Below are 27380 nucleotides of genomic sequence, written 5' to 3' on the forward strand. Positions count from 1 at the left end.
GGCCGCTTTGAGGCACGTTTTTCCGATGTTGGATCGAGCTGAAATTTTGCATGGGGACTGTATTTGAGAAAGCGAAACTTTTGAGACCTGCCGCTGGTCTAAAGCTTAAAAATTTTCTAAGATGCAGAAAGTTGATTTTTTAGAAAAACAATTTTCTCGAGTTAACACCAAATCTCGACGTTTCATGCACATATGGACATAAGACATATGGCTTCTAAAAAAAAGTTTCGATTTCGACAATTTCATTTACCACTACCTGTGCTTCTTTCATCGATATTTTTCGGAAACTTTGACCGCTTTGAGGCACGTGTTCCCGATGTCAGATCGAGCTGAAATTTTGCACGGGGACTTTTTTGAGAAAACGAAACTTTAGAGCCCTACCGCTAAACGATATTCGAAAAATCGATATTAATTGACACTCTGATGCGCAAGTTTACAGTCAGAAGGTAGAAATAGAAAGAAATCGTTGAAAAAGATCGAGTACAGTAAAGGACCCAAGTTGCTTCCCTGAAGCACTCCGGAACTGCTTGTGAAGCTGTAGGAGAGAGTCGATCCTAGTTTTATGTTCAATTTATGGTTGACTAAATAGGATTTCAACCATCCAACGAAATGAGAAGAGGCACGTCCATGCTCGTCTTTTCTTCTCAGAAAACCTCTAGAGTGCAGGAAAACATCTTGAACTGCGAAAACAACTTCTCTCACACCAAAGAGCAAATCAACGCACATGCTGGAAAAGAACGACAGACGATTATTATCTGGTGAGCTTCCTGAAGGCACCACGGTGACATCTGAAATCTCTCTCTTGCGAGACAATGAACTATGGTGTACTTTCATACACGTATGGACATCACGCACAATAATTACACAGTTTGTTTCTTGAGCATGGCAGATTGGGAGACAAAAATAAACTGCGTTGCTCGTGCCGGTCTAGTTTACTCTGGTCGAGATTGTTTTCGCGGTGTAGCTACACGAGAACTACACTTTTGCCCGGTAGGTTTTTTTTTCACTATACGGACTACTCGCCAGTGAACTTCTGCGTTTTCTCTGTAGAGTGATTCACTCCTCTTGTTTCTATTAGATGTGGGGTGAGCTGGAAGTGTGTTTGTCTCTCTGCAAGTTGGTTGAGACACTTTGGAGTGGAGAAAGAAGCAGTGTGGTGAAAGCATTTGCTACACGCAGGCACATACTGAGAGGAAAGTGTGCGGTGAATTTTTTCTCCGCTCTTTCCACATATTGGGGAGAATGACAAGCATGCGCTCAATTTTTGCCAGTAATATGATCAACACGATCGGAGAATGCCATAAGATCTGTATAGATTGAAACGATTTGATTTCCCGTCCAATTTTATAAATAGCTCGCATCGTGTTGCTTTTTTATAGAGAAATTTTCCACTTAAGTATATACACTCTCTTATATGTCTCTATTATAATGAAACTGGCCAGAGGGACACATATTTAAGGGTACTTATTACGCTCACTTCACTTTTTGAGACCTATTCCCGATTCCACCTAAAGTGAGGTGACAAAATAGGCACCGTGTAGTAAAATTGATAGTGAAGTGAAAACGAGAATAGGACAAGTGAAATAAGTTTCGCGGCACAAATTTTTTTGAGTCCCAAAAAGTTGAATTTTTCCGATTTTTTTTTCAGGTAACACCAGATCTCGACGTTTTATACATTTTTGAGACATTCGGCATAAAAAAAAACAAATTTTGCTATCGACAATCGCCTGTGCCTTTTGGCATCAGTCGAAAAAGCGAAACTCTGACCGCTTTGAGGCACAACTTCCCTAAGTCCGATTGAGTTGAAATTTGGCATGTGGAGAATGTCGTCCGAGATGACTACACTTTTGAGCTCAGCTGCTAAACGAAATTCGAAGGTCATATTTTCCCCATATGTTTCATTGGCCGCAGCACAAAAATTTGTAAGTCCCAGAGAGTCGTTTCAACAAATCAATCGATTTTTAAACCTTTCCCATCTTCGTGAAATCATTCCACTGTTCAAAATGGGTTTACCTACAAACGGCCGAATTTCTAACGGTCAAAATAACAAACGGCCGAATCTATCAAATGGCCGAGTCACGAAAGACCGAATCATTCGAAAGGACGAAAAATAATTGAAAGTTGATGACACTTGAATAAAATCCGAATTAATGCACCTAGCGGTGAGACCCAGCCTTTCTCATTCGAACTTATTTTTTGTTTAAATAGATTTACACAAAAATATCAATTTTTAGAAAAAAAATACACCTTGATAATTTCTGGTGCATTTCTTTTTCACTCTAAATAACAAATTTTTAAGTTTGGCACAACTATGCCGAACATTTAAAACATAACATCACACACATATGATTATACATTAACACGTACATGCATATAACATAAAATAAATATGTTTCAAATATATATATATATATATATATATATATATATATATATATATATATATATATATATATATATATATATATATATATAAATATATATATATTTTTTTTTTTTTTTTTGATCACACAACATTTATTTGACACGGCACAATACAAATTAATGTTTTACGGAGCCAATTAAATCTAATGCCTTATGGTCTAGAATATCTTATAATCTAAAGGCAAATTCTTTACCCTCGCTGCCGACTACGAGCTGAAACTAAATCTAATACTAAAACTAACATGGTTTTTTTTTTGTTTCGCTGTTAAATTGGCACCTTGATGCTCTTCAAGTAGCTATAAACATGTAGCATGTATGGCAAGTTTCGCTGAGCGAGAATATCACGAACTGGCACATAGGGCTGTATTCCTCGGGCCCTGAGGGTATCCAAAAGTAGAGATCTGGCGCCGCAGAATTCAGCACACACCCAAACCACGTGTTCAATGTCTTGATACCCCAATCCACAAACGCAATGATTACTGCTCGCCAGCCCAATACGCAAGAGATGTGCATCTAGCCCGTAGTGGTTGGACATAATCCGAGACATCATGCGAATGAAATCTCGTCCTACATCCAACCCCCGAAACCAAGGTTTGGTGGAAACCTTGGGGATGATGCTGTGTAGCCACCTCCCCAGTTCTCCCTTATCCCACGAGGCCTGCCAGTTGACAAGTGTACTCTGACGTGAAAGTTTTAAAAATTCATTGTAGGCAATTGGTCTGTTATGAATATCACCGTTTGTTGCGCCCACCTTAGCCAAAGTGTCCGCTTTCTCATTGCCCGGAATGGAACAATGAGAAGGGACTCACACTAAGGTAATCTGAGAAGATTTTTCGGATAAAGCACTCAGATGTTCCCGTATTTTCCCCAGGAAATACGGAGAGTGCCTTACATCCTTCATCGATCGGAGAGCCTCAATAGAACTGAGACTGTCCGTAAAGATGAAGTAATGGTCCGTGGGCATTTTTTCAACAATCCCTAAGGTATACTGAATTGCAGCCAATTCTGCGACGTAAACAGAAGCAGGAATATCGAGCTTGTAGGAGGCGGTAAAATTATTGTTGAAGATACCGAAGCCAGTGGACCCGTTGAGAAGTGATCCATCAGTATAAAACGCATTGTCGCAGTTGATGTTTTTATATTTGTTATAAAATATTTTAGGGATCTGCTGCACGCGTAAATGATCCGGGATTCCACGAGTTTCTTTCATCATGGATGTATCGAAAAACACAGTAGAAACAGAAGTATCTAATAAGTTGACACGATTGGAGGTGTATGAGTAGGGATTTATACTTTGAGACATGTGATTGAAATACACAGTCATGAAACGGGTTTGAGAATTAAGTTAAATTAGCCTATCGAAATTTTCAATTACCAAGGGGTTCAAAACCTCACATTTGATGAGAATACGAGTAGTCAGATCCCAAAAGCGGTCTTTTAATGGGAGAACGCCCGCCAAAACTTCCAAACTCATCGTATGGGTCGAATGCATGCAACCTAAGGCAATACGCAAACAACGATACTGCAATCGTTCCAGCTTGATTAAATGGGTGTTTGCAGCGGAGCGGAAGCAGAAACACCCGTACTCAAGCACCGACAATATCGTTGTTTGGTAAAGCCTTATGAGGTTCCTGGGTGGGCGCCCCACCATGATCAAGTAATTGTCCGGAGAAAATTCACTCTTTGTTGACATTTTTTCATCAAATACCGAACGTGACATCCCCAGGTGCCTTTCGAATCGAACCAGACCCCAAGATATTTAGATACCAAAACCTGAGAAATCGTTTCACCCATTAACTGTAAGTGGAGCTGAGCAGGCTCGCGCTTCCTAGAAAAAACTACTATCTCAGTCTTCTCCGGAGAGAATTCGATACCTAGCTGTAAAGCCCAAGCAGACAAATTGTCCAAGGTATCTTGCAATGGTCCTTGCAAATCGGCAGCTTTGGCTCCTGTAACAGAGAACACGCTGTCGTCTGCAAGTTGTCTTATCGTGCATAAATTTGCCAGACATGCGTCAATGTCATTCACATAAAAACTGTAAAGAAGGGGGCTTAAGCATGAGCCCTGGGGAAGACCCATGTAGCTAATACGAAAAGTTGCCAAATCGCCATGCGTAAAATGCATATGCTTTTCGGACAACAAATTATGCAAAAAATTGTTCAAAATTGGTGAAAATCCTTGTCGGTGAAGTTTGCCCGAAAGGATGTCAATAGAAACGGAATCAAAAGCCCCCTTAACGTCCAAGAACACAGATGCCATTTGTTCTTTGCGAGCATAGGCTACCTGAATATCTGTAGAAAGCAACGCAAGACAGTCATTCGTTCCTTTGGCACGGCGGAAGCCAAATTGAGTTTCTGATAGTAGACCGTTTGATTCGACCCAATGGTCTAAACGACGGAGTATCATTTTCTCCATCAATTTCCGGATACAGGATAGCATTGCAATCGGCCTATAAGAGTTGTGATCAGAAGCTGGTTTTCCCGGTTTTTGGGTGGCGATCACCTTCACTTGCCCCCAATCCTGCGGTACAATGTTTTGCTCCAGGAACTTATTGAACAAATTCAACAAGCGCCTCTTGGCATTGCCGGGTAGATTCTTCAACAGGTTGAATTTGATTCTATCTAACCCAGGCGCGTTATTGTTACAGGACAGGAGGGCAACTGAAAATTCTGCCATCGTAAAAGGTGATTCTATCGCATCGTGGCCCGGAGACGTATCGCGAACAAAGTTTTGCGCAGGAACAGAGTCCGGACATACTTTCCTGGCAAAATCAAATATCCAACGACTTGAAGACTCCTCGCTTTCGTTGACCGTTATACGATTTCGCATTCTTCGGGCTGTGTTCCAAAGAGTGCTCATCGATGTCTCCCTCGACGTCTCGTTTACGAACCGGCGCCAATATCCGCGTTTCTTTGCTTTAGCCAAGCTTTTAAGCTTGGTATCAAGCGCCGAATACCGTAAATAGTCGCCAGGTATACCTCCCTTCTGGTAGGCCAAAAACGCGTCGGATCTTTGCGTGTAGACATCGGAGCACTCTTGGCCCCACCACGGAGTGGGAGGCCGTTCTTTGATCGTCACGCCGGGATATTTCTTCGTTTGGGCTTGCAACGCGGCGTCGAGAATCAAGCCCGCGAGGAGGTTGTATTCTTCAAGTGGTGGATGATGTTGAATCGACTCGACCGCTTTTAAAATCATTTCCTCGTATAACTTCCAATCGACATTCCGTGTGAGGTTATACGGAATGTCAATTGATCGCATGCGAGTTGACCCGTTTGTAATTGAAATAAGAATAGGCAGATGGTCGCTACCGTGAGGATCGAGGATTACCTTCCATGTGCAATCCAACCGTAGCGACGTCGAACATAAGGATAGATCCAAAGCGCTTGGGCGCGCTGGAGGTTTCGGGATACGTGTCATTTCACCGTTGTTTAAAATAGTCATGTCGAAGTCATCGCAAAGATTATAGATTAAAGAGGAGCGGTTATCATTGTAAGGGGAACCCCAAGCCACACCATGAGAGTTGAAGTCTCCCAAAATCAAACGTGGCGAGGGAAGAAGTTCTATTAAATCAAAGAGCAGCCGTTGCCCAACCTGTGCTCTGGGAGGAATATATATTGAGGCAATACAAAGCTCTTTACCTTGTATTGTCATTTGACATGCGACAGCTTCGATGCCTGGAATCGAGGGGAGGTTAATACGATAGAAAGAATAGCACTTTTTAATCCCGAAAAGTACTCCTCCATATGGGTCGTCTCGATCAAGGCGAATAATATTAAAATCATGGAAGTTGAGATCAATATTTGAAGTAAGCCAAGTTTCACAAAGGGAAAATGCATCGCATTTGTTTTTATTTATCAAAACTTTAAACGAATCAATTTTTGGTAAAATACTTCTACAATTCCACTGTAAGACAGAGATAGAATCCTTCATATACGCAGTTGAATTAGGCATCGAAGGATACAATCGCTGCAAGGAGGGGCCATTGGGCAGTCAACTGCTTCAAAAATGATCTAACTGTTGGGAGAAATGCTGTAAGAAAAATTTTAATTTGATCGGGTACATTGAAAGTTTCAAAAATCCAGTCCACAATGTCAGAAAATTTCACTTATCCAGAGTTTGTTTCATCAACTGGATGTGCAAAAGGAACAACTGGGGTTTTAGATGTTCCTGGCAGTGCTGGGAACTCCTTCTGGGACTTTAAATTTGCAAGCCCAGGAGGAGTTTGCTTCGGTTTTTCCGCAGCACTGTTTGGTTTGTTCGTACTTTTCATTACACTTTGGGAAATCTTAGGACCTTTTCTGGGAAGTTTGGGAGAAGAAACATTTTTCCTCTTCCTAGACTCCCCAGGATTGGCATAAGATGTTCCCGCTGGTGAATCGTCAGAATCGGTTTCATCAGAGGACAACAGATCATAAGGGTTTGATGTAATGGGAGAATTGGTAACGGTCTTCTTCAGCATCTCAGCGTAAGACCGCTTCGAACGCTCTTTGAGTGACCTCTTTATTTTATCCCTGCGCTGCATGTACACCGCACATGTCGAGAGCTCATGCTGACTCTCCCCACAGTGAATGCATTTTTCAGCATTTTACTGCAGGAATCATCCGCATGATTCTCCCCACACTTGCCACAACGTGCCTTATCGCAGCAGTAGGCGTTGGTGTGGCCTAACTGCTTACAATTCAGGAAGTTCATGACGCGAGGCACATATAATCGCACAGGAAGACGAACCCGGTGGATCGAGACGTGGCTTGGTAGCGCTGACCCGGCGAACGTAACTCGAAACGAGTCTGACGGAGTGTATACTGTTTTGCCACCGATGATCGATGCTGACCGCAATTGCTTGCAGTCAAGCACCTTTACATCGGGACAGGTTTTGTTCTTAAAGCAGCTTTTGGCACTTTTCAGTATACACTCGACGGACAGACTCGAATCGGTTATGACACCGTCGATCTCCACGTCTCGTGCGGGTATGTAAACGCGATATTCGCGTGTGAAGAGCTCAGAGCAAGCTATATCGTTGGCCTCTTTCAGGTTACTGACCACGACACGGAGCTTGTTAGGCCGGACCTTGGAAATTTCGGTCACGCCCTTGTACTCCTTCGTCAGGTCTTTAGAAATCTGCAAGAGGTTCAACTGTTTCGATTTCGGTCCCGCCTTTGGCCGAAAATAGACAGTATAGCTGCCCTGGGCTCCGTCTGGGTAAAGCCTGGGGCGAGGGGGGACTGAAGAATGAACAGGGGAGGGGGTAACAGAAGGGTCAGGGTCAGAGGGGTTCGGGGATGGTGGCGCGGGAGGCGAGGGATCTACATCCATCCCGCTAAGTCTAGCGCACTAGCGCCGACAAGAGCACGTACCTTTTTACTTCTCCCTTCCAGTAAGGTTGGTTGTCCGATCGTTCGAAGTTGCAGCCGTTACAGCCAGCAGCACCAATACAGCAGCACCAAACAGCCACCAGCAGCGAGCCAGGTGTGAGATCACTCCACACAGCGATACAACTCACTGTCAACTGATGGCTTCTTCTTTTTCCTCTTTTGTGTCTCGTCCACTGCTGTAGCACAATTCAGCCAGCAGCCAAATCGGCTTACGCACCAGCTGGTATTCACGATGCGAAACAGTTGCACAAAGGCGCGACCTTGAACCCGGATTTATTTCACTCGACCAGGCAAACAATGCCAACACTTGTTCACACGTCTTTTGTTTTATTTTTATCGGAGCGATCAGCGATCACACGTCCGATACTGATGCGTGTTCGGCACAGAATGTGATGTAATGTTATTTGAAGAGTATATTTGTAATATCTTTCATGGAGATAATGTCACACTCATGATCGATGTGAGGTGAAATGTTGAAAAACAATAAACAAATGAAATCATGTTTATTGATTCGATATGCGAACAACAATACGTGAGAACTAGCATGGAGGCAAAACACAGCTTCGCAAAATTCCCTTCTTCTACGCATTCCAGTCACTATGATTAGCACAAAAATAATCAACAAATTATATGGTCTATCTGCAATGCTAGGATGTCAGATGTATCACGTCGCGAAAAATTAGAATATTCTTTGGCAGTGCCTAGATAAGGTTGAAACGAGGTAGCGAGAAGTTATTGAAACTGTTAATCTAAAAATTTTATTTAAACAAATGTTGAATTTTTGGTTGAAAATGAAGACAATCGGTACGGGAAATTTTGAAGTGGTATGTTTAAATTATAATTTATTTCATAAATGAAATGCGTCGTAGAAAAAACCAGTTTGCCACCATTTTTATTTTTGCGATCTAAAAAAGAAGGCAATTGAACTTTAATGTGTATCAAGTGAATTGGTGATAATCAACGCTTAATTGATTGTTATTTTATACCCATTATAGGTTTTAATTCTGCTGATAGTGCTCACTATAAGCACTTGCCACCCGGTTAGCAACCCTAAGCTGCATCAATCGCTCCCGAGTGCAGATTGGACCGACGGGGGCGGAGCTAAATTCGGAACAGTTCACCAGGCGGAAAATGAACGGTTTAAACGGGAGATTTTGTTCCGCCCGATTGCTGTCTATTTGGAGCTACAGCCAGCTCAGCGTCAGCAGCAGACTTTGGAAAGCTCATCCCCCACGCATGCATGAAAACATGATGGTAGCATGCGGGAAAGCATAATCGCTTGGGTGCAACGGAACGCCGTTGTTGGTGTAGTTTGCACTGGTGTAAAGCTCACTAGCAGATTGGGATCTGCGTATAGACCAACAAAGTCCGGGAATGTACGTATCAGGAGTGCTTGAACTGACATGTTTAGTACTGTAATACAGGAAAACTAAAACTAAATTGTCGATTTTCTTATTGACAGTGCTCTAGTAACATCAATGAAAGGTGCTCTAAAAGCTAGCTGATATAAGATAACTTAGATTTAAGGTAACCAAAGTAGTATACTGTATACAACTGTCGAAAAAATGTTGCCATGTTTTTGTGTATACCGTTACAAATATAATAGGGGTCTTCACATCGAGCTCGTATACGAATACCCAGCCGTAAACTGTGTATCTTCCATTACTCGTCAATGGAGGTGAGTATTTTTACGGCTGGGTATTTGTTTGCGAGCTCGACATGAATACCCATAATGTAAAGCTAAAAGGTAGAATCATTTGAAAGAATACCCGTTTTAACCATTTTGGATGTTCCATAGGGCATGGGAGTCCTAATTTTACTTAGATTCGAATTCACAAATCAAAGCGGACTCTGTTATCTTGCGACTACGAATATCTTACGGAACAAACTTAGAAGCGAAATATATTTCAGAATTTAGAACAGTTTAGTATAGAACTATGAAAGTCGTCACACATTTAGTGAATCAAACATGATAGTCATGATGATCAAGATGCTGCTTCCGTTGCTTATATAGGTGCAACTGATGTTTGTAGTCTTCCATTTGCTGTTTATAATCTTGCAGCTGCCGTTTGTAGTCCTGATGATCCCGTTGATGCTGTTCGTTTGCATCGTATCTCCCCTGTTTCTCGATTTCTTGCTGCCGGTAAACGAAAAGTGGCCTGTACGCAACCTCCCGACGTTGCACCAGGTGGCGTGGGTTGTCCACGGTTGTTGCTAAGTCCAACATTGGTGCACCATTCGCCACTGGGTTGTAAAGTGAAAGGCACAAACCAATCGAGATCTGTTAAATTGTTTTTGAGCTATTAAGTTGGTTATTCAGTTGGAGTTAATTATTAGGTATGTACGCACGGTTAAGAGTAGAACACTGGAGCTTCTCATCCTAGCAAGTTACTGTCCAGAACACGACAAAACGTATTAGCGATAGTGAAAGCCGAACAACACTGAACCGAATTTCGTGGAATTAAATGTTTTTAATACATCACAGCAAATACAACAAACAGGCGATAACGCTTCATGCGTCATCAATTGTGTCTGCTGTACTGGACACAAACGGTAAAAAATTAATGGAATTGTCAGTTGAGGTAAGCACAATTCGTTTTACATTTTGACTTGGTAAATAACAATTTTTTAATCAAAACATAATGCTGTACTGGCCGACAAGAAGAATGCAGAATGACTATCATGAAGAGTATCCACTGTTTAGAAGATAAAAATGGTTTTGAAATTAAGTAAGCAACTGATTGCTAACTCTATATGTTGAAGTTCTTATTTTTCTCAAACCTTGAGACAATCAAAAACAAAGTGTAATCATGATCTCGTGAAGCAGGGTCAATACCGTACAGATTCAATGTTAACAATAGAAAGGAAAGTATTGCTTTTTTTTTTTCTTCACATAACATTTATTTGACACGGCACAATAAAGTATTGCTTTCTTTGAATGTATTTTTTCAGAAGCTAGACAACCTGAATCCTTGTCTTTGATTGAAATAAAATTACTTTATAAACTTAAAAACAAAATATATTCACGAATCTATAATAGGTAATTAATTCATGAATCAATTATGCTGCTGCTTATATTGTTGCATCTGCTGTTTATAGTCTTGCATTTGCTGTTCATATTCTTGCAGCTGTCGTCGATATTCCTGATGATTTCGTTGATGCTGCTCCTCTCCTTCGTGTTTTCGCTGTTTCTCGATTTCTTGCTGTCGGTAAACGAAAAGTGGTCGGAACATAACCTCCCGACGTTGCACCAGGTGGTGCGTGTTGTCCGCGGGCAGCATCAGCTGAGCTTCTGCTGTGGCCATCGTTGGTGCGGCATTCGTCACTGAGTAGTACAAGGATAGACACAACCCAATCGGGATCTGTTAAATTGTTTACGAGCTGTTAAATTAGTTAGAACAAAGTATTTAGTATCTACACACGGTTAAGAGTAGAACACTGATACTTCTCATCCTAACAAGTAAATGTCCAGAGCACGACGAAACGTAGTGGCGATAGTGAAATTCGAACAACACTGAACCGAATTAAGTGCAATTAACTGTTTTAAGTACATTACAGCGAATAACAAACGGGCGATAACAGTTCATTCATCATCTATTATGCCTGTACTTTAGTAATTAGGAAAAAGTCATGGAATTGTTAATTGTCTTCAAATTTTTTGTTGGTTTGATTCCACCTTCAATTCATTAGTAATAAATTTCGGTACCAGCCGGCAGAAGAATTTTTTTTACAAAATTCGCTAACTGATTGCAGATTCTACGTTAATGTGAATTAATCATCAACTCGTCTGATTTCGATTTTTCGACCCATTTTTTAAAGCCTTGAGGCAAACCAAAAACAACCTGTAATCTCAATCTCACGAAGTAGGGTCAATATCGCGCAGTTTCAATGTTATGTAAACAGAACAGTATTTGAACAGAAATCCTTGTCTGTTCTATTTAACTATTTTACTGTTATCTGTCAAATTTGAAAGAAAGGTCAAAATTTCTAGTTCTAGCACACCAAAATATAGTTCACTGTAATCATCAAACGCAACCGGTTCTTTCGAGACGAAGGCCAAGGTCTACGGTTTATCAGCAGTGTAGCTCTGGAATGCCTAGAATCAAGTATAAATATACGAAATATTCCCAAAACGCTGTTATTCACTAGAAGCGCTTATTTCCGAGTGGAACGTGTTCTGGTTGTGAGACATTTAAAGATGAAATACTTCTCGATATATTTTGTGGTGGTAAAATTAGTTAATCAGTGCATCAGGAGTTTTTCCTAAAATGCTCCAAAATTTTGTTTTTGCAGATTGGTATTACTTTTTTCCTTACGTGGCATTCGATTGCTGCAAGCTCACTCGACAGTGCTCAGGATCGATACCGGCGTGAGGTGATGTTCCGTCCTCTGTTTGTCTATAAAGAGCAGCAGGTCGAGAAGGAACGTTTGCATCAACAGCAACAGCAGCAGCAGCAACAACAGCCACAAAACGATCAGAACGATTATTAACATAAGCAAAAAAATGGAAAGTGACATTATAGAAAATAGGCTTTTTATTAGTTTTATAATAGCAAATCTATTATTAATCCACGACCAAAGACGGCACTGGCCGTGGATTGCAGTAGAGGTTTGATGAGTGCTCGGTCTATATGAAAAATATGTGATTCTGATGTTGGATTGGTTTTTAAAACACTATACTGCCGTGCATAGCATGTCAGTCCCATATGCGTTTTCAGCAAGCCGAGAAAAACGCCTTTTCTTCTTACTAGATAAGACAATATGTTTGGATGTTTTCCCGAATTTTTTCAGAACAAAGTTGTTGAGTTCATCTAGTCTTACGAAACTAGGCATAGTTAGCTATCATTTCCGCCAATTAACTCAATTTTGGTGAAAATGCAAATGGGACGCGACAGTATAGTTCCAGACACTCTTCGCAATAAGAACTCAATCTTTCACCAAATTTCGGATTATTTCTCAAACATTCTGTAAAAGCGAAAATGAATTGCCAAGAATGTTACATCAGTCTTCTAATGGAAATATATGTTTAACCACATTGTGGATTGCAATCAACTATACGTCTATGGGTAAATAAGATGTAGAAATTTTTTTCAAATCTTTTAGTTTTTTAATAACGGTCTGTGAGAGCACCGTGGTGTCTATTTTTTTCCTGTGTGGATTCATCACTCTAACCATAGCAGTGCTGATAAAAGTCATTTTCCCCAGCAAAATTCTTTGAAAATTACAGCCAGTCATTTTCAATTTTCACTTCCAATGATCGCAGCAGTCTTTCAGATACACTAGATTTTCGTCCTAGAAACGTGCTGTTATACTCAGATGAAATAGATCGCGCGCATCGTTAAAAATTGACGACAAATCCAACCAAATGATCGTCACTACAAAGCGAAAAAGAAAAACAAACAGTCCACTCAACCAAATCCTCACCGAAACACTTTTTCACTGACACTGACCGATGCCTTGACAATCTTCGTTAACTGATAAACTGATTTTGTTGTCTTGCTTTCATCGCATGAAATATAATGAGGTGTTTTGACAGTTCACTTCCATGCAGAAAGCGGGAAGGGAGAACTCTGAAAAGATTGTAAAAAAATAACGTTTATGGATGCTTTTTTTCACTTTCACTCAAGAGTGTCAACAAATATCAACCCTGAACCAGAGACGTTTGATCTATTGTGATATTACCTAGGTGTTTTCTGTACTCCGCACTTTATATTATTGCCAGTATTATTATTGAAGTGATACGCCTATCATTTATATTCGTGCTTGTGTGCGTGTGAGGTTTAACCCTTTCGCTTACTGCTCTACTATACCGAACCTTTTTCATTCCTACCAATGCCGCCTAATCACAATTCCTGGAAGAGAACTATCTTACGTTACTTAGTCCAGTTTAATTATAAGAGAAACTTATTTTTGTTAGGAAAGAGTCAACAGGGTCTAAGTCAGTTTGAAGAAAGGGTATGTGGTGGGGAGCCTGAGAATTAACCCATGCTAAAGTCTTGGACAACAAAATGGCCTGATTTTACTAAGATTCAAACCCACGACCACCCGCTATTCAAAGCAGACTTTGTAACCTTGCGGCTACGAAGCTTTCTCACCGTGGTGTCTAATGATTGAGGTAGAAAAATATCGTTTTCAACTCGAACTTTTTGACACAGAATGGCCGGTTTCATGCCTGGCCGATCAGTGGCTACTAATTTGCTGCAATTTACTTCTACCTGTATTGCGAGTCTGGAACAGAAGGCTCAGATGGATGTCATATATACGGACTTGAAAGCCGCTTTTGACAAAATTGACCACCGAATACTGCTCTGCAAACTCTCCCGACTTGGAGCTTCAAGTAAACTAGTTTCGTGGTTCAAATCGTACCTTTCGGATAAAGTACTGCAAGTTAGAATTGATTCCTGCGCTTCGCAAACGTATTTTCTAACGCGTCAGGAATCCCTCAGGGAAGCAACCTGGGTCCACTGCTCTTCATATTATTTTTTAATGATGCCGCCCTTTTACTACAGATTAACTGCAAACTAGTTTATGCGGACGACCTAAAACTTTATTTCGTTGTGCGTACAGTTGAGGATTGTGAACGTCTGCAATCATTACTTGATATTTTTGCCAATTGGTGTCATAGGAATAAGCTGTGTCTTAGTATTGACAAATGTGTAGTAATTACGTTTCATCGCATCCCCAAGCCTATTACTTTTGCATATGTAATTGATGGCGTAACACTCAGGAGAGTAGATCAGGTGAATGACCTTGGCATCCTGTTGGATACAAAAATGTCGTTTGACCTTCATCGTTCGGCGATTATTGCTAAGGCGAGTCGTCAACTGGGATTCATCTCGAAAATAACTAAAGACTTTTCTGATCCCCACTGTGTCAAGGCTTTATACTGTGCGCTAGTTCGTCCTATCCTGGAAACTGCTGCTGTAGTATGGTGCCCATATCAAACATCGTGGAGTTTAAAAATTGAGCGCATCCAGAAGCGTTTTCTTAGACTGGCCCTAAAGAATTCACCATGGCGCAATCCATCAGAACTTCCACCGTAACCTGACCGATGTCGACTTCTGGGTTTGGACACACTGCAACGACGACGAACAATTCAACAAGCGTTATTAATTGGAAAGCTTCTTAACGGAGAAATCGACTCACCTTGGTTGCTTTCGATTCTAAATTTGCGAGCACCGCAGAGAACGTTGCGCAACGATGCGTTGCTTGTGCCTAGGTTCCATCGAACATCTTTTGGTTATGACGAACCAGTCACTGCGTGCATTCGTGCCTTTTCAATAGTAGAAAACTTATTCGTATTCAACGAACCCAGCCATAGATTTAAAAATAGGCTATTTAGATCGAATTTGTTGTAAATTAGGTTTTAATTCATTAAGACTAAGTGTCAGATGATTTCTAAGTACAAATACAAATACAACATTTCAGGTTTTTTTTCTAGAAATCTTGCTTCTAAATATTAAGTACGCAACTAAATTGTCGCTGTTTGTCAATAGTAGCCGCATGTAAGAGCTACAGACGGTGTTATGAACAGATACGCAAAGAGTGAGGTCGAAAACTCCAAGTGAACCGTCAAATCGAGGCTCCAAGTGTGCAAAGTAAACAAACTCATGCGTGTTACTTTTCGTACAGAATGTGTGTTGCGATCAGTTTAAATTCTGTGAAACACGTGCAATTATGGTTCCAACGAAAAATGTGTTCGTCATGCTCATGTTATGAGTGATGCATTGGAAATTATTATGATTGTATGAACAAGCACTGAAACTCAGTAATATATCCTTACAAAGTTTCGAAATTTTATTACACTTTCTAGTGCGTATGAAAAGTCATGCGAAAATAAATGTGGTTGCCAGAATAGTTTAAAATAAAATATTCGCAAAGGGATGCCATATTTACTGCTTTTCTCTCTGCGTATCTCTTTATAACACAGTCTCTAGTAAGAGCTGGTTGATTTTGACATATCCAAGACGCGTTGAACCCAGCTGAGATATATGGTGAACAAATCTTTTGATACATAAGTGATACTGTTGTAGCGTGATACACTTTTAGATTTGTGAAAATATCTGATTTTGTGCAAAATAATCGCCATTTGCGGGAAGTGTTACTTTTCTCTTTTCATTCAAAGAAAACAGCGGTTGAAGCGCATTGAGACTCCAGAAATTTTTACGGAAATGCTGCTCCAAGGGAACATCCATAAATAACGTAGCTTTTTTAAGGTTGCAACCCCTCTCCCTCTCGAATGCTACGTCATTTATAGATATTACCCAAGCGAAACAACGTGTCATGGTTGGTTGTGTCGCTTTTTGACGATAATTTCTATGTTGACAACTGCCCGCGTGAAAAAAGGGCCAAACAGCTTCGAAGAAGCTCGACAGCTTGCTAAAAGTTACCTGCCAAGCCATTTCCAAGCAATTGCATGCATTCCTTTTCAAAATGAAGTTGTAATTTTATTAAGGAAACCAGTGTGTAATAAGTTGCGAGAGCAACTTGAAAAGCTAAAGCAAAGCAAAGCCTTGGTGCTACATTCCGATTCGGAACTTGACCTTCTGTTTATTTATACACAGACTTCGTAGCTGACTATTTAGTGTACAGGACAATTGCGGGGCTAGCGCTACGATCCTACAGACACTAACAGTCTCTCCCGAGACGAGACTCGAACCTACGACGACTGGCTTGTTAGGCCAGCATCGTACCTCGAGACCATCTGGGAGATGCAACATTTTGAAAAGCTACTTCTACTAAAAAATACGTTTAATGGAAAATGTCAGAGAAATGCATATCGATATCACGACTAACTTTAAAAAAAAACAAAACAAACAAATTTTTAAACTCAAACAAACAATTTTTAAACTCAAAGTTTGCTATAACTAGCTAAAGGCTGGGCGCTAACAAATAGAATGTACAAATTTTTTTTGAAAATTCCGTATACAATCTGTTTTCAATATGGTTAAAATGTAGAATTTGAAAAATATATCAGTGTTACTCCCGGCCATTGAAGTAAGTAAGTAAATAAGTATGTAAGTAAGTAAGTGAGTAATCAGTGTTAGAAGAAAAAAATATATTTTAACATTTTTGTTATGATTGTTTTCCCATATTTTTCACTCACGTAGCTATAACTTCATTATAACACTGGTAAACACACGTTTTACTCTAGAGCCAAAAATAACATGAATAGGTCAAAAGCTATAATCTTTCTAGGGAAACTATTCTGAACTTCAGAGCAACATTTTTTTCTTTTCTGTCGACCAGTGTAAACTAATTGAAAGATTTAAAATTTTTAAAAATAAAACTTGTGGTGTATTAAATAAACAATTTTTTTGTTCAAATACATACACCAATAGCTACTTTAAACAATTCTTTTTAAATAAAATATGAAACCTTCAGCTGTCAGCCTAACATTTGAAAATGATAGAATTAAGAATTATTATTTTAAGCAGCTTATGACGACAGCACTTGTTTCGTTTATCGATGGTTGCTACTCCGTGATTGATCCCAGCCAGTAAAATTGCAGAGTGAATCAACTGAATATGAGTGACCGACCATTCTCATTGTACACGTTTTAGTGACTAAATACTTTAAAGGATCAATATCAGCACCGGGCGCGTCCTCGCAATCACGTGAGAAGAAAGGGATGATAGCGGTCCTTTGCTGTTTGGAGATCGCGCTAACCTCTACATCTCCACAAAGGTCACAGGAAGGAGATTCTTGTTAGTATGGAAAGGTAAGTGGGATTAGAATTCACCTTGATACGTGATACGTTCATATATATGATTTACTAATTGATCTAGCAAACTTTGCCTCGCACTTTTTTTATTATTTGAATAACTTCACATTATAAATTGTAGCAATTAGTTTATAGTCTGCAAATGCATTACGAATTAAATATTGGATACGTTGCAACTCAAAAGACATTTAAAATGATTGGTTATATTGGAACGAGAACATCCTCACCCTTTGGCTTTTGTACATCACTTCGATTCTGGTAATACCCATATTGGGTAGTATTGGGAAATTTTCAGTTGTTTTCCAGAAACAGAAAGTCGCCATTTTGGATTAAAAATTGGTATGTGGATTCAATTTTTGGCCTCTAAGCATCGTTTTGATTCTGAAAATACCCATATTGGATGAAATTTGATCATTTTGTGCTGTGTTCCAGAAACTGGAGGACGCCATCTTAGAATTTGAAAAACCCATATTAGGTTTGTATTGTTTTTCAGAAATCGGAACCCACCATCTTGGATTTCGAAATGATACGTGGAATCAACTTCCGGCTTCTGGGTACTATTCTGGTTCCGAAAATAACAATATTAGGTGGTATTCGGCTGTTTTCGCTGTTTTTCAGATACCGGAAGTTCCCCCTTTTTTCTCCTCAGTATTTGCCACGGATTGTGCCTCAAATGACGATGCTCGGCGTGCTGCGGCTAATGTGCCAGCCGACCTTGTTGACCTTGACATTTTTGAAGTCACGCATGACATGATTACTACCGCCGCTAAGAAACTTAAATGTTCGTACACTGTTGGTCCCGACGGAATACCGGCCGTTCTTTTGTGCCGTTGTATTGATATTCTGGCTGCTCCACTTTGCACAATTTTCTCCCAATCTTTGGCTCAAGGGAAGTTTCCTGAGGTATGGAAGCACTCCTATATGTTTCCGGTTTTTAAAAGTGGTGATCGACGAAATGTCAAAAACTACCGTGGAATGACTAATCTGTCAGCTGCGTCTAAATTGTTCGAGATCATTGTAAGCTCTAATGTATTGAATTGCACACGCAACTATATTTCTTCGGACCAGCATGGTTTTGTTCCTGGGCGATCTGTAACAACAAATCTGATTGATTTCACGTCGAATTGCATTTCTGAACTCGAACGAAACGTACAGGTTGACGTTATTTACACTGACCTCAAAGCTGCCTTCGACCGAATTGATCATCGAATACTGCTGAACAAAATTTCCCGTCTTGGTGCTTCATCACGGTTCGTTAAATGGCTTGAATCATTCCTGTGCAATAGAATTTTGCAAGTTAAGCTTGGATCAGGTGTATCGTCTGCGTTCACGAACAAGTCTGGCGTACCACAGGGTAGTAGCTGTCGACGGAGAAGTGCTGCGCAGAGTAGATTACGTCAACGACCTTGGAGTTATACTTGACAGAAAGCTGACCTTCGATAGTCACCGTGCTGCAATTGTTTCGAAAGTAAGTCGGCAATTAGGATTCATCGCAAAAATTGGACGTGACTTCAAGGATCCCCATTGTCTGAAAGCTTTTTACTGCTCACTTGTACGACCCCTACTAGAAAACGTAAGTGTGGTTTGGAGTCCGCACCAGCTTTCATGGAACCTGCGCCTCGAGCGTATACAGAGACGTTTCATCCGATTGGCCCTGAAATTACTACCTTGGCGTGATCCTACGAATCTGCCACCCTACCCGGATCGTTGCCGCCTGCTTGGACTAGACACTCTTGAGCACCGCCGCAAAGTACAACAGGCTGTATGCATTGCCAAGATTCTAAACGCTGAACTGGATTCCCCGAAGTTGCTGTCATTGATGAATTTCCGTGCATCTCAACGTATGCTGAGGCCCTCTTCGATGCTTTTGAACCAGTTCCATCGCACGAACTATGATTATTATGAACCTGTTGCCTTTTGTGTGAGAACATTCACGAGTGTCGAGCATCTTTTTGATTTTGGTGTGCCTAGTCATATTTTTAAACGTAGGTTAACTAATTCTAGTTACTTTTGATGATTATCCTTTTTTCATTAAGACTTTATGTCAGATGATGCACTTAGAAATAAACAAATAAACAAATTTAAAAATTGTGTCTGGGCTCGACTTTTGGCTTATGTTCATCATCCCGATCAGTTTAAACTGTTTTTCGGAAAAATTCGTTGAAATATGTTTTATTAGCATGGGAGCCTCCTCTCTTCTAGAGTAGGGAGGGGTGTCGAGCCATCGTGGGAACATTTCTTGTCCTCAAAATCCTCCACATACCAAATTTGGTTCCATTTGCTTAATTAGCTTCCGAGTTATGCAGATATTTGTATTTTATTTGTATGACAGCCCTCCATCCTTTCCAGGAGAGGAAGTGGGTCGAAATTCCATAAAAATATATTTTACCCTCAAGACCTCCACATGCCAAATTAGGTTTCATTTACTTAATTAGTTCTGGAGTTATACAGAAATTTGTGCTTCATTTATGTGGGAGCCCTGCCTTACAGAAAAGGGGTCGCGAACTTTTCTAATCACCTTTCCCGTCCCCTGAATCCCCTACATAGAATTTTTCATGGCGATCGGTTCTGTGGTTTCCAAGTCTACATGGATTAGCAAGTCTACATGGATCACACAGACAGACAGATCTGCATTTTTATATGTTTAGGTACCCGTCTCTATTTAGCTATTTTTATTTATCCTCTCTTCAACCGACTGATTAGAAATGCACAATTAGGTACAGGCACATCTGTTCAACTGAGGAACCAAAAACGAGACAGAATCTCTTTATTTTAAGTATCGACATCTAGCGGTGGAGAGAATGCATTTTACACTCGAAATTTCGTCACGCTTATATTCCATTCATTCAACAAAAGGACCGTATGAGCTCTCGCCGCTTTTTCGTCCAGAGAATCCTTTGTTCTCCCCGGTGCTGGTATAGCGAGGGTGCCTTTTCATGATAAACGTACAGTGCCACCCGCATACGTGTAACGGTTTTTATGTAGATATATTTTTAATGAATTTCATTGTTGCCCAAGTTGAAAACTGAATATCTTGACTAACGACAATTATTTTTTTATATTGTACCTAATGTCGTAGGCAGTGCTGGTACAGCGCGTCTGATATGCATTTCTAGCAATGTTAGGTAAAAAAACGGTACGAGAAAAAATATTGTCGTTGGTCGAGAAATTCGGTTTCCAAGTCCAACGAAAATATTCAAGTAAATCAACTAACAGGTTAAAATAGTTTCAACAGTCGTGAGGTGTACGATCCAAGAAAATTTGTTAGACAATGTTTGAATGGTTGAAAGATTTTTAGTTTAATTTGTTCTATTGACGTTGATTGTGAATTGTTACTGAATTTCCACTTCAAAGATCTCTTGAATGCGGTCCTGTGTGAAGTGCGGTCGGTCCTGTGAACTTGATTTTGATAGATTCAACTATTCAAGATCACCTTTTTGCCTGGTTATCAAAGCAAAAAAAAATAGTTTTTTGGTGCATGTTCAAACTATTGGAGCGAACTGTTCGAACGATGCACTGTAAAATCAATGTAGGATGGAACAGCAAAAAATGAATGCGAAAGCTTGGGCACCAATTTGCTGCAGAGTTTTGTTCGAAGTTGCATATCTGTTCTGTGGTACAGGTTAGACTTGACCGTACCAGACAGTAAAAATGCTGTCGGGGCCACGCTCAAATACTGGTTGAGAGAAATACAAAAATTATTGAATTTTCATTCTTAAAACCGGGATAAACCAACAAACCATAAAAATGTTATTTGGACCACGCAAAACTGAGTGTTTGTCTAATAGCATAGCATAGCATAGCATGTTTGATTGCCCGTGTGTTGCCCGCGATTGAACAGAATCAGCTGAAATTGCACAAAGAACCGTCAAAATGATGCCTGGGAGTAGCAAGCCATTTTCAGTGTAAAATTCCTGGTGATCTTCCTTTTCACTGATCAATAACGTAGCTGGCCACGCACAATGCAGATCAATAGAGGAAGGGATATCGGGAGTGCTAGTTTAATACTTGTTGCTACCAGAGACCGGGGAATCCTCTGCATCATCCACAAGTATCACACAACTGTGTGTTGTTTGTTTAATGAATATGAAAAGTGTGTTAATCTCTACGACTTGCAACCGGTTTGAACCAACAGTTAAAAGGTTTTGGGGCCAGGTACATGTGGGCATGGTTATCATAAAAAATGCAAATTTCTGTATTCATTGAAGTCGCTTTATACGTGGCAATTTTACGCGCAAATCGGAATATACGCATTTTCTCTTTACGCGCCTTGTATGTCCTGCGTAAAAACGCGCCTTGCCATTCACATTCAAGGGAACGAAGCAAAAAATATTAGCTGAATCGCAAATAAGCGAAGTCACACAAAACGGTATACACTAAAGTCGCTTTTTACGCGAGGGATACGTGCCGTGTAAAAAAGAACCTTACTGTAAAACTGTGTACACCGACATACATTTAAAATCGAATCAAATAATGGAAAAAGTGAATCAATTAGAGAACATCTATTATTCATTTCGTAGCCCGAAAATAACTATTTTCGACCCCCTCTATGAAATGATGATCGAGTCTATACACAATTGAGTCCGACCTGTATATAGAATTGGAATTATATGTCACTGAATTTGTCTTTCCTTCTATATGAATTGGGGATGTTACGGATATGATTTCATGGACAACCGCAGATGCGAATGCAGATATGTGATTTCTAAAACAGATAAGGATGTCACTTTTCATGCAGATGTTCCGCATTTACGGATGCGGATAACCATATTAGCCCTAATATAAACCAAAAATATAGTTGAAAAATAAAAAATGAATACTTAGCTTTCATAGTAAAGCATATTTACGGCCCTCCGATATCTGTTTCTAACATCAATCTGAACCCGCTTTTCTTCGAAAGGACTCCACACACTCACCAAATTAACTCACTCGCTGATATTTTAGCATACTAATATTATAGCAGTAACTTTTTTTCCCTTTTTTCGCAACAAATTTGTTTTGCACTCGCAGCATATATGACTAAACAAATCTTTTTATTCACTCTTTTTGTCTTTTTGTCTTCCATAATAATAAACTCTACTAGAAAACATGAACACGAAAAAAAGACGTTTATTTGCGTTGCACGCTTACTTTGATCATTTTTCTTTACTGTAACGTTGGTTTAAAATTGATTTTCTACAACTTTCCCCTTAACGTTATTCTCATCTAATAAACAAATATCAACATTTAAAAAAAAACTGGATTGTAAACCCGATCACTCAAAAATATCAGGATTATAACAAATCTTGATATTTTGTTACGAACTTTTTGTATCAACTTGTGTTCTAAACGTGGTCTCGTTAATAGTTAAAATATCAAAATTCCTATCAAAATTAGTTACTGATTATTACAAATTATAGCAAGTTCTGTAAGGTTTATGACAGAAAAAGATCAGAATTAGTTAGAATGTACAATATTTTGCTGATTGAATAACAAATTTTGTTATAAACATGCTTTAAAAAACACATTTTTGAACATTTATGTGTATGATAACAGAATTCGATATAATTCTGTAGTTTTCAACATTCTGGCATATCAAAAATATTACAGGCTTTGTTATTTATATCAAGTTTGGATATATTTGTGTTACCCGATTCCCGATCAAACGATTATAACAAACGGGCAACACAAATATATCTGAACTTGATATAAATAACAAAGCCTGTAATATTCTTGATATGCCAGAATGTTGAAAACTACAGAATTATATCGAATTCTGTTATTTGCCAAAAACCTTACAAAACTTGCTATAATTTGTAATAATCAGTAACTAATTTTGATAGGAATTTTAATATTTTAACTATTAAAGAGACCAAGTTTAGAACACAAGTTGATACAAAAAGTTCGTAACAAAATATCAAGATTTGTTATAATCCTGATATATTTGAGTGATCGGGATGCACTAATTTGTTAAAAATATTCTTAGCGATAAAACAAAGTTCAATAGATGAAATATTTCCGAGTATTGTGCACCTCAAACTGTAATTGATTTAAACAGATCCGCAGAAATAATGTTTTCGAAGAATTCTAATACAGAAAATTAAACGAAAGTACTATATAAAATTATTATTATTGCTGTATTTTTTTGCGATAGTTTTTGCGTTGAATTGTTTGTTCACAAAACAACCAACGGTCTGATACTCCACTGTTTTACTCACTCGAACGCGCATCTCTTGCTCTCTCTTTCACTTTCTCTCTCTCTTCTAGGCTAGCTAAACTACAGTGTAAGTGATCAATAAATATCTATCGCTAAGTTAACGAATATATGACTCTTCATATTTTGTTGCACCCTTGCATAAAATCCCAATAAAAAGAAACAATAACAGTGATTACAATAATAATAAAGTTGGAGTTGCTACATTGAAAGATTAACAGAGAATACGAAGCGTGAGTTGTGTAAGGCGACTCTTAGTTTTGGGTAGTTGTAGAAAAGAAATAAATACTAAACAATAATTCGAGAGGAGATAATTTTGAAGCTCACTGTGGGCTAACTGATATAAATTTTTAAAGGGAAAATCAGAGTCAAAAATATTGTTTTCATTGATGTTTTCATTGATGTAACATATTTTAATGTGTATTGTGAAAACCATTTTTAAGTGATGTTTTTTTCGGTTTCTTTTGGATGAGAAATCTCTTAGTCAAACAAAATTGTTGAACTACCTACTCTATGAATGTACATGCACAATGTTCCTATGATATTTGCCTTTACTATTATCGAATGCTTTCACACGACAGCTTCGGACGCCGTCCATTGTGATAACATTTTGCGAATAAAATTCCACGATTAGCAAATCACATCAGACAACATACCTGTACACATCCGTTTAATTTGAATTGGAAAAATCGAAACGAAAAGTATCTTCAATTTGAAAACTAATCTATCAGCTACTATTTTTTTCTCAGTGAACCTAAGCAATCAGTCCATGCGGGTGCACCTTACATTACATGTTAATTTCTACGAATTTTTGTTTCATTCTAAAGTTCGACTAAATCAGTTCCAGAAATGTTGTCTGAATCTCATCCTTCGAATAAGTTTTGCAACTTATTGTGATTTTTGTTTTTGTAATACGAACTCGAAATCGAATGTATTTACAAATTTTTTAGCACACTCGTAATTCTCGTGGCCCATAGGAAATCGTTAACGCTATCAATCGAATAGCCCTCCAGACCTGAATCTGTAGAAACAATGACTGGGCTCTGTTGGGTTAGTGGTTTTAACAGAAGAGAATTCTGGTATACAAAATAATTGTTATTTTGTTATTATTTTGGTATTTGTGCCAAAATGCAGTTAACTGGCTGATGTTTGATCCTAAACCCATCCGAGTGGAGATGGCAATGTAGTCAACTGGAATTGCTACTGATCATGTACTACTACTCGTAGATTGTCTGTTAATTTTTTTTTACCAATACCTTGGTCTGACAAACGTAGTTTGTGAAAGCAGTCTTCTACTATGCTTAATAGTAACATTCGGCTCCTTGAATCCGGTTGTGGTATATGTTGAGCTGCTTAATTCGGTCATATTTACACGCTGTTTTTCCCGGTCCTGAAGGTTACACTTATTGGAGCCATTCGACTTAATAACTACTTGCCCCTACGATTCATTAGTGGTAGTTTTAACGGCTTATTTACTATTGCTGCGGGTGGTGCTACTACGCTATTATTCCGAAACGGAGGAACTGGAGGTGGAATTTTCCAAACGATTCGCTGAGTTTGCGGTTCGGTTTTCTGTGTTTTTTTTATAAGAAAAAAAAAGAGCAGAGAAATAGAAACGTGAAATCATTGATAGGTCATACAATCATTGGAACAACAAATAGACAAATCATGCACAAGTATGCCTATGGACATGAGCATATGGTTCGGTGGCGAATCCGGCAGGAAGCGTACCTTATAGCATTAGAAAATGACAATCAAACGATAAACTAAGTTTAATATTACGTGCAACGAAACACTTTTCCAGAGTAACTCGAGTACACAAATTGAGTCTCAACTAGCCAGACGTAAAACAGAAAGTCACACACAAAAACTGCACAACAAATGCGATAATAAGCACTGTTCAAAACCTTTCTAGTCTTCCTTTGGATCTTGTCACCCGGGTGGGGGCATTTCAGGATCCAAACGACACTACCAATTAAATGATCTCAATCTGCGGTGGCTGTTAGGACGAACAGGCCGAATCTGGAACGTTGCCGTGCTGTCGAGAGCGGAATTGGTGCTTGTTATGATTGCGATGATGATCATGATCACGGTGCTGATTGCGAAAGTTAGCCACATTCGGCTCTAGCGTGTCCGAGCCGGAGGAGCTTTCGCTGAGTTCCAGCTCGCAGCCTTTTGCGTGTACGAGTTTAGAAGACAAAATGCGCGAGTGTTAAAATGTATATTTAAGCCACAAATGGTGTGAACAAGCGGAAAAGGGAATCATTCAGATCTTGCAGCCAAAAAGCGATCTGCCGGGGCTTGAAGCGTACGGTCTATCTGGAGACTTACCTGCGACTGCACGTTCCACGTTTCGGCGATCCCGCAGAATGTACATCGCCGTCAGCAGGAAGAACACTCCTCCGATGATTTCCACGAAGCTGGTGGAAAACAGCGCATACTGCAGGGCACGGAACTCGTTCGCCGGGGTGTTTCCCTCGATCCGGCTGGGCAGGAAAGCTTCCGTTTCGGGTGCTAAGGTAGTGAGGGTGGCATTCTCTGCCAGCTGCGAATAGCTGGCTAGATCGTTTGGAAATATCGTGGATAGACCAGTTGCCGATAGTCGTAGCAACCGCTTGAAGGCTTCGGAGATCTGTAAAGAAAAATTTTATATTAGATATTTTGTGTCGGGAAATAAAAATATATTTAATAGTTCAATATGAATATATATGATAGTTTTGTCTGTACGGTACTGTTGCTTTTACCAGCATGTTTCTTTTCAAGACATCAGTTTTTATTAGATTCTAAAAGCAGGTTAACAATCTGTTTAAGAAAGTGAGCTGTTCTAAATTTTTCGAAAAACCTTTACCTTCGAGACATCAAATAAGTCTAGATTCATAAAAACAAACATAATTTTACCTGGTGAGACGGGGGAACTCTGAAACTTTTTATATTTTTTACTGCTGTGCAATGAAATAATAATGATGTCTAGCGTATTACAAAATTGTCCATTTTATCTATCCTACAGCATATTGGTTATAGTTATCCATCATGTGGTTATGCTGTTATTATCGTTAGAAATCTGACGGAACATTTGCTAGTTTCAATTCCAATTTTACAGAATGTACCTCAGTATAGAAAACAAAGACAATCGTCCGCGTCCCACGTCGATACGAGTTGGTGTCTACTATTTTTACTTCACACCGTTAATTTCAAGAAAATATTATTTATACTCTACCGTTTTACGTACGGTTGTCACAATTTACATCAAGTTTACTATAAATATAGAACAACTATCGGTAAAACGGCAGTTTTTAACAAAATTAAAACACGCCTACTTACCACTCCTACAAAATACGGACTGCCAGCATCACCGAACGCATGGGAGATCAGGATCTGGAAGGCTTCCGCTGTGGATCGCCGTGTCGGCACGACAACATACTGTGCGGAAAGTAAACATCAACCAAAAATAAGTAAAACGGAGAGAGAGAGAGAAAAGAAAATCAGTTTACATGTTCTGTTTCGCACACTTGGTGGCACCCATGGTACGCAAATATTCTCACAGAGGGACACGCATCACGGTCAGGTCAAGTTCGACTCTAGTAGACAACAGATGACGCTAGTGGTCATGATAAAAAATTAAGCGCCTTTGATAAATGATACTACTAAACTAAGATGGTTGGTTAGC

At 39.4% G+C, this 27380-nt stretch overlaps 3 protein-coding genes across 5 annotated transcripts in view; 1 reads left to right on the plus strand and 2 right to left on the minus strand.

Moving 5' to 3' along the window:
* Positions 1–8496: 8496 nt before the first annotated feature.
* LOC129722300 (uncharacterized) lies at positions 8497–9444 on the plus strand. Its single transcript, XM_055675646.1, has 2 exons — positions 8497–8620; positions 8792–9444. The coding sequence occupies exons 1-2, from the start codon at positions 8567–8569 to the stop codon at positions 9038–9040; spliced, it is 303 nt and encodes a 100-aa protein (XP_055531621.1). The 5' UTR covers positions 8497–8566; the 3' UTR covers positions 9041–9444.
* A 228-nt stretch (positions 9445–9672) lies between these two features.
* Positions 9673–10304, minus strand: LOC129722299 (uncharacterized). The gene is made up of 2 exons (XM_055675644.1): positions 10146–10304; positions 9673–10077 (listed from the first exon to the last, which is right to left on the minus strand). Exons 1-2 carry the CDS (start codon positions 10173–10175, stop codon positions 9760–9762), a joined length of 348 nt encoding a protein of 115 aa, XP_055531619.1. The 5' UTR covers positions 10176–10304; the 3' UTR covers positions 9673–9759.
* Positions 10305–23610: 13306 nt separating this feature from the next.
* Positions 23611–27380, minus strand: part of LOC129722584 (protein spinster) — a 72754-nt gene continuing 68984 nt past the window's right edge. For 2 of the 3 annotated variants that reach the window (XM_055676166.1, XM_055676167.1), the window contains exons 5-7: positions 27035–27133; positions 26045–26345; positions 25621–25885 (exon numbers count right to left, since the gene is read on the minus strand). In XM_055676166.1, the coding sequence (XP_055532141.1) occupies positions 25716–25885; positions 26045–26345; positions 27035–27133 (570 nt within the window). In that variant the 3' untranslated portion in view covers positions 25621–25715. Of the gene's footprint in view, positions 25286–25620; positions 25886–26044; positions 26346–27034; positions 27134–27380 lie in introns of those variants that run through there. The other variant, XM_055676168.1, reaches the window with a different exon arrangement.

The sequence above is a fragment of the Wyeomyia smithii genome, chromosome 2 (assembly GCF_029784165.1).
Source record: "Wyeomyia smithii strain HCP4-BCI-WySm-NY-G18 chromosome 2, ASM2978416v1, whole genome shotgun sequence".
Taxonomy (NCBI): domain Eukaryota; kingdom Metazoa; phylum Arthropoda; class Insecta; order Diptera; family Culicidae; genus Wyeomyia; species Wyeomyia smithii.